This window comes from Primulina eburnea, chromosome 15 (assembly GCF_022965805.1).
Source record: "Primulina eburnea isolate SZY01 chromosome 15, ASM2296580v1, whole genome shotgun sequence".
Taxonomy (NCBI): Eukaryota; Viridiplantae; Streptophyta; class Magnoliopsida; order Lamiales; family Gesneriaceae; genus Primulina; species Primulina eburnea.
The window spans coordinates 30,592,587-30,604,256 of record NC_133115.1 but is presented as its reverse complement, the minus strand read 5'-3'; the positions used below and the strand labels follow the sequence as shown (position 1 = coordinate 30,604,256).

Sequence of the window (11,670 nt, the reverse complement as noted above, 5' to 3'; positions counted from 1 at the left end):
CCTGTGTCGGTTTCGGGTACAGGTACCCTTTATGTTTAAAGGTCGTTCGAGCTTTTCCTGGGAGTATGGCGTGGGTTATCTATAATTCGTTGAACCAAAAAAAAGCCCGGATTCTTCCCCCAACTAACGAAGGGATCTTGACGGAATTTCCACATATGAAATTGTATAATTTTTCTTTACTAGTTTTCCCCCCCTTCTTGCTCGATTCGTATCTACACCCCTTCTCCCGAAGTTACGGGGCTATTTGAAATTTGATTTCTTTGTATCAAAGAATCCGATGGACAGTTGATTCCCGCGTAATAGGTCGTAATTGTGAGACGGGTCTCCTATTTGGGTCACCCATGAAAAAGTATTATTTTTTATGCTAAGAGTATTACTTTTTATTGTGAATATGGGTAGGGTTGACCCGTCTCACATATTATGATCCGTGAAACGGTCTCACATGAGACTCACTCATACTCTAATACGAGGTTAATGTGATAAGAATAAAGTTTATATTACACATATTAAACTACACATAATAATAAAAAAACCGACAGTTTTTTTTTTCTATATTTCTTTTTTTTTTATCAGATGAATTTTAATTTAAGTAAAATAAGTTTAATTCTCGTCAAGGAAAAAATCAATGTCAAATCAACCATATTCGATGGATTTAGTGATATGATATATGACAAAAACAAAAAAAAAATCCTAGTACCACTATAAATTTTGACAAATTACAAGATAAAAATCCAAAATCAGACAAACTAAAAGTATAACTTTAAGGCTGCGTTTGGTAGATAGGATTAGGTAAGATTGATTATTTTATCACACTTTATCCTGCGTTTGGTACAATTTTTATTTATCCAGCTCAATCCCTCCTACAAGTGATTAGGTGGTATTATGTGTGATTAAATAATATCTCCTTCATTCGAAAGATTATTAATCCCTCCTCTATTCCTACTCTCTTTTCTATTTTATCCCTTCTTCCTTCACCGCTATTGAACCACCTCGGCTGTCGGACCGCCGCCGCCGCTCTCGCCGGACCGCCGTCGCCGCCCTCGTCGGAAATTCGCCGGACGCCACCGCACAGCCTTCACGGACCACTGCACAGCCGCCGTCGGACCGCCGCCATCGGAGTGGAAGAAGAAAAATAAAAGAAGAAGGGCAATTTTGTCATTTCATCAAAAAATTCAAAATTATCCTATACTTAAAAATCTTACCAAACATACTAACATACATTACATTTATACAACAATCATTTCTTTATCATTTACTTACTAATCATTAGTTTATTTTATCCTACAACCAAACCCAGCCTCATTTTTTTAGCTAAGAAGAAAAGAAATTGAACCGAACCACGTGAACGAGAAAACCGATCGGTTCTCTGATACAGAGATTCCGATTTGAATTGATCTCCTAATCAAAACCCTTGTAGATCCCCAATTACAGTTACCCTGCCTATTCTTCGCAATCAGACATGGCAAGAGGAACATTATGGTAAGGGAAGTGTCGGAAAGTTGCTTCTGCTCACGGAAATCGTCTCCTCGTATTGCAATGGCTTCTATGCCAACAAGCCCGAGCTAGCCGCTCGAAGGATAGAAGCCATTGGCTTTCAGGGTGGCCACCAACTGTCTGAGAGGTTTGTTTCTGCATGTATTGTTATCTGATATGCATTTTTATCGATTGCAGTTTCGTTGTTATTTTTGTGATTATTTAGTGAGCTAGATAGATACATATCCCTTGAAATTGATGTCGGATTAGATGCTTGGTTATTAATGCAAAATGGGAAATTGTAAAATTTGTTAGTCGCATGTCTGTGATTATCGATTGAATGAACCAGTAGAGGTTTTTCCGTCTCTAATAATTAAACGCAAGCAGTGATCGAGGGTCTTGGAGAAATCTTTGTAATGGAAGCTATAGGTAGAGTTTTCTGAATTGAATGTGACATGCTGTTGTTACATTTTTCTCCATAAACAAGCAGAATCTTGTTTATTTATTTTTGTAGTGAACCTAGCGTAGTTTTTGTATTGAAAGCTTCTTCGCTAGAAAAAGGTTATCATTCCTCCATGATTTGACTAATTTGATTGATGGTGGAAGCTGATAGTTTGAAAGGAGTTGGGTAACCTTGTATGAGAAATTGGTGGCAGCTTAGGTGTTTTCGACAAGCTGAATTCACTTATAGCTTGTTAATGCAAACTATCTTTTGGCTTTAAAAGTGAAATGCTACGAACAAAATTATAGTGGAGTTAAGGCCAACTTCTCAGTCATTGCCTATATTTTGATCCTATCAGTGCCAGTTCTTACAAAGATTAAACAATTTACATGAGAAAAATTTTCATCTTGCTGCAGAATCTTCAATTCACATGATATTTGGTGTTACTTTTCATGTATTGAGTAAGACTCTCATTTAATCTCATCTGGTTTTGTGCCAGATACACAATGGATCGACCAAGGTTCACGGATCATCTGGAGGCTATCAAGTTCATTTGCAAAGACTTTTGGTCTGAACTATTCAAGAAGCAGATTGATAACTTAAAGACAAATCACATAGTGCGTATGAGAATCTGAAGGAACTAGTGAGATAATTTCACATGATGTGTGTGACCGATTATGTTTTCCTTGCAGGGAACTTTTGTATTACAAGATAATCAGTTTCGGTGGCTTGCACATATGTCAATTGACCTGTCGGTAGAAACGGCTGGTTCTATTCAAGATCCTTCAGCAATGGCAGACAACAAGGAAGCTCAAGCTACCGGCATGCATCTTTACTTTCCTCGTGGAATAATAAGGGGAGCACTTTCAAACTTGGGCATACCTTGTGCAGTTTCGGCTGATATATCCAACCTTCCAGCATGTAAGTGTTTATTTTTTATTTTCTGTTTTTTAATTTTTGTTGCATTTTGGGATGTATTAAAGTAAAAGGAATAGTGAAAGATAAATGATAGAGCAAAATAATTATGGAGACTTTTTTTTTTAAAATTTTCAAGTTCAAAGGCATCATCATCACAAATTCACTTTTCATAAAAAAAAAACATGTATCAATAAATAAGGTGGTAGCCTTTGTCACTCCATTCTCTATCTTATTCAATGTTTCAAAACGGTAATTTGAAGGAAAGGTGGTTAAACTTACTTTGGTTGTCTCACATACATGTTGGAAATCGTATTGGTCAAAACTTACACATGTTTTGCAGTACCTGCTTTTTAACTACTACTTTTGGTACTTCAAAAGCTAAAATAGATTGTAGGAACCGAGTTTCTTCCATTGACTTTTGAATTTAGGGTACTGAGATGAATAGAACTGGTTCATGAGTTGTTCGACTCTAACTCGATTATCGCCGATCTCGAGCATTTCACACAATTGTTCACGAATTTGTAATCCCGACAACCAGAATTTTATTTTTATTTATATATTGAATGTATACGATATGACATATAATAAATGATCTTGGTAGGAAAAAAAATCAATAATATTAAACTATCTTTAACTATTAAAGATTTTCCTGGCCTTCTTTTATCTGCACTGTATTATTAATTGAGAAACACACAATCACTACCTTCATTTTCTTGGTATGTTTATCAATTTTAGCGCTATATATATTGATGTTTGATATTTTTAGTTATATATCTTTTATTGAATCATTTATAATCATGTTAGTCATATATCTTTTATTGAATCAATTGTAGCCATTTAACTATATACCAACGATCAATTTTAGTCATTCTCATCTAAATCGTGTGATTAAACAGCTAGTATTATGTTGATTTTTTATAACTACGTTGTTAAGAAAATCTCTCGTAACGTGTACATGTGTTTAGCAAAGTAATTATAAAAAAAATAACATTGAAATTAGTCCATTAATTACATGATTTTGACGAGGAGGAGTAAAGTTGATCATCATAACTTAGTTATATTGCTATAATTGATTTAACAAAACTAAAAATGGTATACCTCAACACATACATGACTAAAATTGGCATTTTGTCATTTTTATACTGCCATTTACGGTAGCCAACAATTTATCAATATTTTTAAAATAATGACTAATTGCTAGACATGCATCTTAGATTATCTTTAACTTCACTATTTATTTTGTGAGGTGGCTTGATTTTGTCTGCTTTTGCCTTTTTGAGGGTCTATCCACCTTATTGTAGAATGTAAGTCACGAAAATAGCGGTTTTTTGAGGCACTAGACGACCCGATTTCGTAATCAAGCACATTCATCTGTCATAAGTCTTGCTGTCATAAATCTTGCATGGTAGAGCAATATGTTTCTTCTAGACATTAAATAGTAAAAATCCAGTAGTCTCTGAGAGCTCAAGTTTTAGAGAAACTATAAATCATAGGAACAACTTCACGACATCATAAAACAGGCTAAAATCTTTGCTCTTAATCCTTCTCTGTAATTTTCAGGTTCTTTTGTGGTTCGTATAAAAGCCTGAGGAGGTTCGGGCATAATCGGGAATGAAATTTAATGCTTCCTGTTTTACTTCTTTGTGAAGTTTTTTTTCACTCTTATTCCTACATTGTGTTACCAATTCTAGCTATACTAATGGAAGTTATGTATAACAGAAGTAAGCGATTTCATGTGAACTATGTTTTAAATTGTATACTAACCACCCCCACCCTCTCTCTCTCTCTCTATCGTTAAATGATCAATAAGTTTAGGTACTACATCAAATTTACATTGGTCGAACGTGTATATGTTTCGAGTAATTAACACGTATTGTTTGTTACTCAGATCGAAACATAATGTATAATAGAGATAAACGTCAATTTGATTAAATATAGAAGAGCGAATGAAAAAACCGTGTATTTCCGCTGCAAAGTAGAACTTAAAATCGATAGGTAGTGTGGGTTGAGGCTGTTAGAATTTGAACTCGTGGACAGTGGCTGAATACCAAGGCCCTGAATAAATCAACTTTACTTGTTCAGGCAGTAGAATGTATGTTTTTTTTTCCTGTAGCTTGAACAGGTCCAACTTGTGATGGCATCGGGTTAAGTACGGGTCCTGAATTTTGGATTCTGACAGATACAAGTCTTATTACTGACCGTTTAGGATTTTAATATTATATATATATATATATATAGAGGTAATATTACAAAAACGATATAAATGATAAATATATGATTGTACTTTAGTACTTTTATAATTAATATAACAAACTATATCATTTAATAAGTTTTATATAATTTTTTATTATTATTAATAGGTAAAAATTCAATATAAAAAATATATCAGTATATCCTATAATGTTTGACAATAAAACAGAATCGTAAGAATAATATGTTGACTAATTAATTTAATTTAATTGATTTTGTAATAAAGATTTTAACTTCAACTACTTTGTATATTTTTTGTTATGGCTTTATTAATTAAAAATTAAAGATGTCAAAATAGAATAAAAATATAACTATATTACGGATATAACGAATCCAACATGTTAAATTTCGAGTATAGGTCGGGTTGGTTTGAGTTTAAGTTCTAACAAGCACGAGTCCTTCAACGTTTTAAGGGGTCGAGTCTCGAACTCTAGTAGACCCAACTCATTGTCATCTTTGTATTAGATCTCAAATTACTAGAACAAAAAATAATTTTCGTTTTTTAGGATTTGAAAAAAAAAAAATGTACAGCCACTGTTATAAAATGTAAAGCCACTTTTATAATTTTTAAACTGACCATATCATCATAAAGGTAAGTCCTGACTCCTGACTCAACTAACTGACTCACATTTTGTAGCAACCAGCAAGGATGGATTTCCATGTAAAAATGAGAATACTAGCTATATCATGAAAATGGAAAATATGAAGCAGAGATACTCAAGTTAGCCGAGAATTTCTGCTATTCACACAGACAGGCCGAGAATTTCTGCTATTCACACAGACAGGCGTATACTGGATAAGCTAGTTACAAGTGTGGGACGTTTCAAGGTGGCATATCAGTGTAAGGACTCCATTGATACGACAGTGGCAGAAACTAACAGCAGACAACACATGCTAGGCTAATACATGACCACAAAAGTCAAGTAAACTTCAGGAGTTCTGCAAAGGCTGTAGTTCTTGCTCGGCTGCAATAGACTCAACTGGCTTGTATGGATTGGTAGATCGCTCTCTCCTCCACATAAACCACGCCCCAGACACCAAAATTCCAATTCCCATGATTACAGAAAACGAGACTACTACCAAGTAATGTTGCTGCCACCATGTACTGCATTGTTGTAGAAAAATCAACTGCTGAGTTTATTATAGTGTTTTTCAAGTTTATGGCAGATTTGTAACGTCATTAGCTTTTGAGACTGGACACTTTTGAGAATTGGAAGAAGTTTCCGTACCAAAAATCACCATGAATCAACTATCCCGTCACTTTTTTGAATTTATATTCATGATTGACATTGCTCTAGATAGAATGCTCAAAATCATCTTTTATGAATTTAAAATAATTACGAGAAAAAAACAAGTCTACCAAGTACAGGGACACAAAGGAATCATATTTTGGTTTACCGTTTTTGTGGGGGCTCAATGTTCCATTCAAACAATTTGAAACTTCCAAAGCTGTCAGGAAGATGAAAGCGGTTTTCAATCAACCTGGAAATAATATCCTGGTAAAAAGAAAAATACAGCTGTAAATGTCTTTGAGCCACTTAAAACGAAGATTTAGACAAGGGAATCCACAGTTCAACAAAGTTTACCATTGCAGTACTATTTGAGATATAATCAGAAAATTCTGCTGGAGCAATGGCCCATCTTAGGAGTGTATCATTCTCTCTTGAAGTAAAATTCATCAACTGAACCTGCAATGATTCACCTCAGAAGTGAACAGCAATGTGACGAGAGTCATTGTACCATGCAAAAATTACAGAGGAGTAACCAAAATATCAGGTTTCAATGAGAAATTAAACTAATTTTCAATTTTTGAATTCCGTGGTGATTGTAACAATTTGTAATGATGTACCTGAGAAGCATTAACGTCCAATTCTTTTGCAATGTACAGAGCGAGTTCCGAGATGTGAGGCTCCAAATCTGAGTACTTTACACTCAGCAGTATAGAGAACGTTATTAGCCCTATTTTAATGTCTCCTGCAAATAGACATATGCGTAAAATTGCCAAAAATATGCTTAGTGTCATTGGTGCCAGTTGGCTGAAAGGAATACTAGAATAAAAATTCTTAGAAACAGTACAGATACAGGAAGTCATCCAAATAATTAGAGTGTTTTCAGCTAAAAATTGCTGGTTTTTTTAAATGTTGGTCTAAAGAAAAAATAAGGAATCGTTTTCTCCTGTAATCGAATCAAATGGAGTCGTGTCTATTTTTACAAAGAAAATGACTTCAATACTTGAAAACTACATATATTTTCTTACTGTAACGGATTCCCCTCTCTCCTAGTCTTTCTCATAACAGTATTTTCTGCAAAAACGAGATTCTGTGCGATTGTTATATGTAAAATATTCTTTTTGTCTCTTTGATTAGTCTGTGTAGTGTGTGGTGTTGCCAACTTAGGCAAGTATACAAGTTTCTAAATATAATTACAGTTACAGGATTTCAATTGAGACACCTAAATTATTGGTTTGGAATGATGATCAGTCTCCAACTTTTTTATCCTCTTGACTTTGTTGGGCTTTTTGGGCTCGAACCCATGATCCATCCCATTTTTATGAATCATTTTTTGCTATTTAACCATTGATCATCACATCCTGCTAAAGTATTTGCACTCACCATGTAAGCTCTCATTCCCCTAAAAGGTGTCTCCGATGGTTTATCTTAGACTTCGAGAAACTAATCATGCCAGACAGCTCTCACATTCCTTTGCTTCTCCAAAAGAAGAAGAAGATGAAGAAGACAACAACAAGCATCATTATTAATAATATAGCTTCGATCATGCACAATAGGAAAGTCTGAATAGAGTACAAAATAATCACATAACTTGTTAAGATTTATAACTTAAGCAGAAAAGGTTTGCAAGCGGCAGAGGTTAGCATGACATGCAACAGAAAGCAGAACACAGTAATTTGTTATACCTGGGGCTTTAAATGGTGGAGGTTCACTAGGAGCTAATGTAGGAGATGTAGCCATGCTGGAATTAGTCAGATTCAAGCTTGGCGGTAGTGGTGGAGGGACAGAAGATATGTTGAGCCTCTCCCATAACTCTGAACAATTGGTTTTCCAGAAACCAATCCTTTCATGCTCACGGTCATATGTCACAAGAGTATTACGGACAACAATACCTATTACCAGTAAATATAAGCAAATATACATGCATTAAACCATAGCATTTAAAGACCGAGCTTACCCCCCAAAAGAGTGGTTGGGTCCTTCCCGTTCTGAAAAATCCCAAGGCAGTATGAACCACGCATCTTCGAATGCTAGACAGAAAAGTTGATAAAACAAGACCCTGAAAATATTATTATATAGAACTGGCGACACAAATAAGCAGAAAAACAAATGTACATGCATCAGGTTGAAATAGATTGGTATATGCTCGAAGGAAAGACTTGAAAGGTAACACCTACTCTAAACAAGTAGTTCTCAGGGGACAACAATAGCTTCTGTCCATTGCCAAATACCATTTCAACCGATGGAAATGATTTCGAGAGTTGTGAAGCATCACTGAAACAAAATTAGCAGTCAATTAATGGCCACACAAAAAAGTGCTGAAAGTATTGATTTCTTTAAAGACTCAATGATGATAATCATGTTACCTTCCAGCACCTGAGAAGCAAATATCATTGTAGTTAGGATCAGGACCTTGTATTCGCTTAAGGGACTTGAGTTCCCTAAAGATCTACAAGACGAAAATGATAAACATCAGCACTGAGAAAAACTGAAATATGAAGATTTTTCTAACAGTTGTCGGGATAAGTTTAATTGTTAAAAGGGAGCTTTTAAATGCTATCTTATCCCCAGCTTCAAACGTGGTATCTTAAGTGATTGCACGTGTTTTAAGCACAAGACTCCATATAGGAGAAAGCTATATGATCTTTTTCAAGCCTTAAAATGGCAAGAACAAGCTGCCTTTTGTGTGAGAATGGAAGAAACAAAGAAGAGCAGATACTTGCGTTTCAATACAGCTGGAAATTATGTGAAAAGCTAAATGGTACAACAACCTAAGAGAGCATAATTCCTGGAAAACCACAGATAAATGGAAAACTCCAAAAATTAAATATCTTACGGCTGTTTTGAATGCTCGGAATGCAAATTCTGGAAGATAAGCATAAGTTGTGCCACTATCCAGCACAGTTCCATGTTTACCATCAAAAGTCTTGGGATGCAGAGGCAGTGCTTTCCCGGCAACATGTATCTCCGTCAGCTTGATATTGTAATATGGACTGTTGCCATCCCGAAACTAGAGTAAATGCGTGAGATGCATCAAGTGTACTTGTTAGGAAAGAGCCTAACGTTCCATCATTATACCATAAATCTTCCTAAACATACCTGCGCAAAGGGTCAGAACGGGTAAAAATCATTTCAGCAGGGGATGAAATTCCTCCAAGAACCATTGTACCGCCACCCAAATCCATTCCACCATAGCACAAAGAAAATGAATCACTAATTACACCTTTGTCAACGAGTTGATCCATGATACTAAGATCTCCACGGCCCAGACCCATTATACCATCAGCATGTTGGCTGTAAAGATCACCCGTTTCCATGTTTTCGCAACCAAAAACAGCTCGTTGGGGTTCCAGTTCACTTTGACTACCAAAGGACACAATGTCGTCACCAAGGACCCCACTGCTAGAACTCATTTCTGCATATTGCCTTTCATAAGTGCATTGCTTTCTGTCACTATCACAGGGGCAATCAATACTGCACTTCACTGGTTGGTAGGTACTCGACAAATCAGGCTGAAACTTTGGATCCTATTAAATTAAAAAATTTGAAACCAGCATCATTCAACTAAATCGACAAATGCAACATAATTAAATGAGTGGCATCAAAGCATATGACGACTGGAAGAAGACAAAAAATGTCACTCTTAAGTTCTCTAGTTACTTATTCATCCGTTATTTTGTCGCGAGAGAGTTTCAGGCATTCATTTCCACTTATGACATTTATCAAATATCCAAAAAAAAATTGAAAACGAGAATGTGATCACTATAAAATGGAAATACAAGTTCAATGAAGATAACCAGTGATTACAAAAAAAGTCACTTGAATTTCAATCTCTCCGAGTTGGCTAAGTTGAATGCAAAACAATTGCAATTTGCTCATTACGTGACAATCACAAAATTCATTCGACTCTTGAACGATTTTCTTTATTTAATAATATAAAAAGGCTTTACATTTATCATGATTGAGAGTAGCATTGTAATCAATCAGAATGAGAAGTGATACAGTGACGTAAAGAACATATTCAACCTCAATCCAACACTTTTTAGTCGAATCGGAAAGAAGAAATTGACCTGATGCTTGCCACACTGCTCGCAAGTGGCGCAGGGAACATAAGTAACAGTACTGCCCGTATCAACAATAAGCGCAAACATTTGGGGCGGTGACCCGATCCATAAGCGAGACGTGTAATACCTGCAAACCCACAAAACAAATCAAACACTCAAAATCAGATCCCATCTAACCACCAGATAACAATTCAAGAAATGACTCATCAGGTACACATCAAACCAGAAAACAAAGACATAGATCACGGAGCAACCCGTTAAGCAGGAGATCGTCGTGGAGAAACATGCGGGCGGTACGGTGGGAGCTGTTCTGGAGATGGCGCTGGGGATATGCGTTGACCTCGCGCCGGTTGTTGTGCAGAAACAGAGGCAGAAACATGGTGGTAGCATTACTACGAACACGATCACTTTTCGAATTCGGGATTGACGAAATAGGAACAAAGAACATGGATAGAATGCTGGAGGCGAGAAAGAGAACGAACGATGCTCCTCCTGCCATTGGAATCGCCCTTGACTAGAAGGGATCTGGTATTATGGAGAGGCACCGATAGCGAATCGATCCAAAACATGCATCACGGCGAGAAATGCAGAGTTGGCTCTAGTGCTACTGCTCCTCTCCCTCTTCTTCCCTCTGAGTGTGTGTGCGTGGAAAGGGAGGGGTTGACGTTGCTTTGTTTGGGGTCATGCGCTTGCGCTCTTGGTTTTTCTGACATTTATGTGTGGAACGGGCTTCTTTGTTTGTAAGATTTGGGACTTGTCCAACAACCTTAATTAATTTATTATTATCTCAAAAATATTTTTTTTTTACTACAAATATAAACTAGATCGACTCAATTTTTTTGTTATAGACATGGATCGTATCGACATATCTAAGAATTATAAATCAGTGATACTGTTTCACAAAAGACATATTTTCGATATTACGTTAATACGAGAAAGTTTGGAGGCTCTCCGGCTCCATTTAGACAACTAGTTCTTGTTTTTTATGTGTATTTTTGTCTGAAAGAAGTTAGATTATGACAATATGATCAAGATTTAATTTATTTTTTTTCCCGACAATTTGCATTTCTTAAAAGATTGGGCTGTTACACATCATGCATATTGTTAGGAGTGCTCACCGGTGATGCCGTATCTTCTGTTTTCTCGCTGGCGAACCTGCAAATTCAACCACAACAAGAAACAATAGAGAATAATGTATTAGGATAAAAAATCGAGCTCAGACGAACTGATTTTGGCCTCTCCAAATACACAGTGAACTAAGGCGAAGATCACAAAGGTTTCCCGATCAAAACAC

General features: G+C 36.0%; 1 protein-coding gene and 1 pseudogene across 1 annotated transcript; one reads left to right on the top strand and one right to left on the bottom strand.

The window, feature by feature from the left end:
- Window positions 1-1,330: 1,330 nt before the first annotated feature.
- Window positions 1,331-4,596, top strand: LOC140813727 (uncharacterized; annotated as a pseudogene).
- A 1,129-nt stretch (window positions 4,597-5,725) lies between these two features.
- Window positions 5,726-11,411, bottom strand: LOC140813726 (aspartic proteinase 36-like). The gene is made up of 12 exons (XM_073172388.1): window positions 10,631-11,411; window positions 10,383-10,503; window positions 9,412-9,839; window positions 9,149-9,305; window positions 8,679-8,761; window positions 8,490-8,586; window positions 8,270-8,342; window positions 7,998-8,204; window positions 6,933-7,057; window positions 6,670-6,771; window positions 6,482-6,579; window positions 5,726-6,188 (listed from the first exon to the last, which is right to left on the bottom strand). Exons 1-12 carry the CDS (start codon window positions 10,873-10,875, stop codon window positions 6,014-6,016), a joined length of 1,911 nt encoding a protein of 636 aa, XP_073028489.1. The 5' UTR covers window positions 10,876-11,411; the 3' UTR covers window positions 5,726-6,013.
- Window positions 11,412-11,670: the final 259 nt, after the last annotated feature.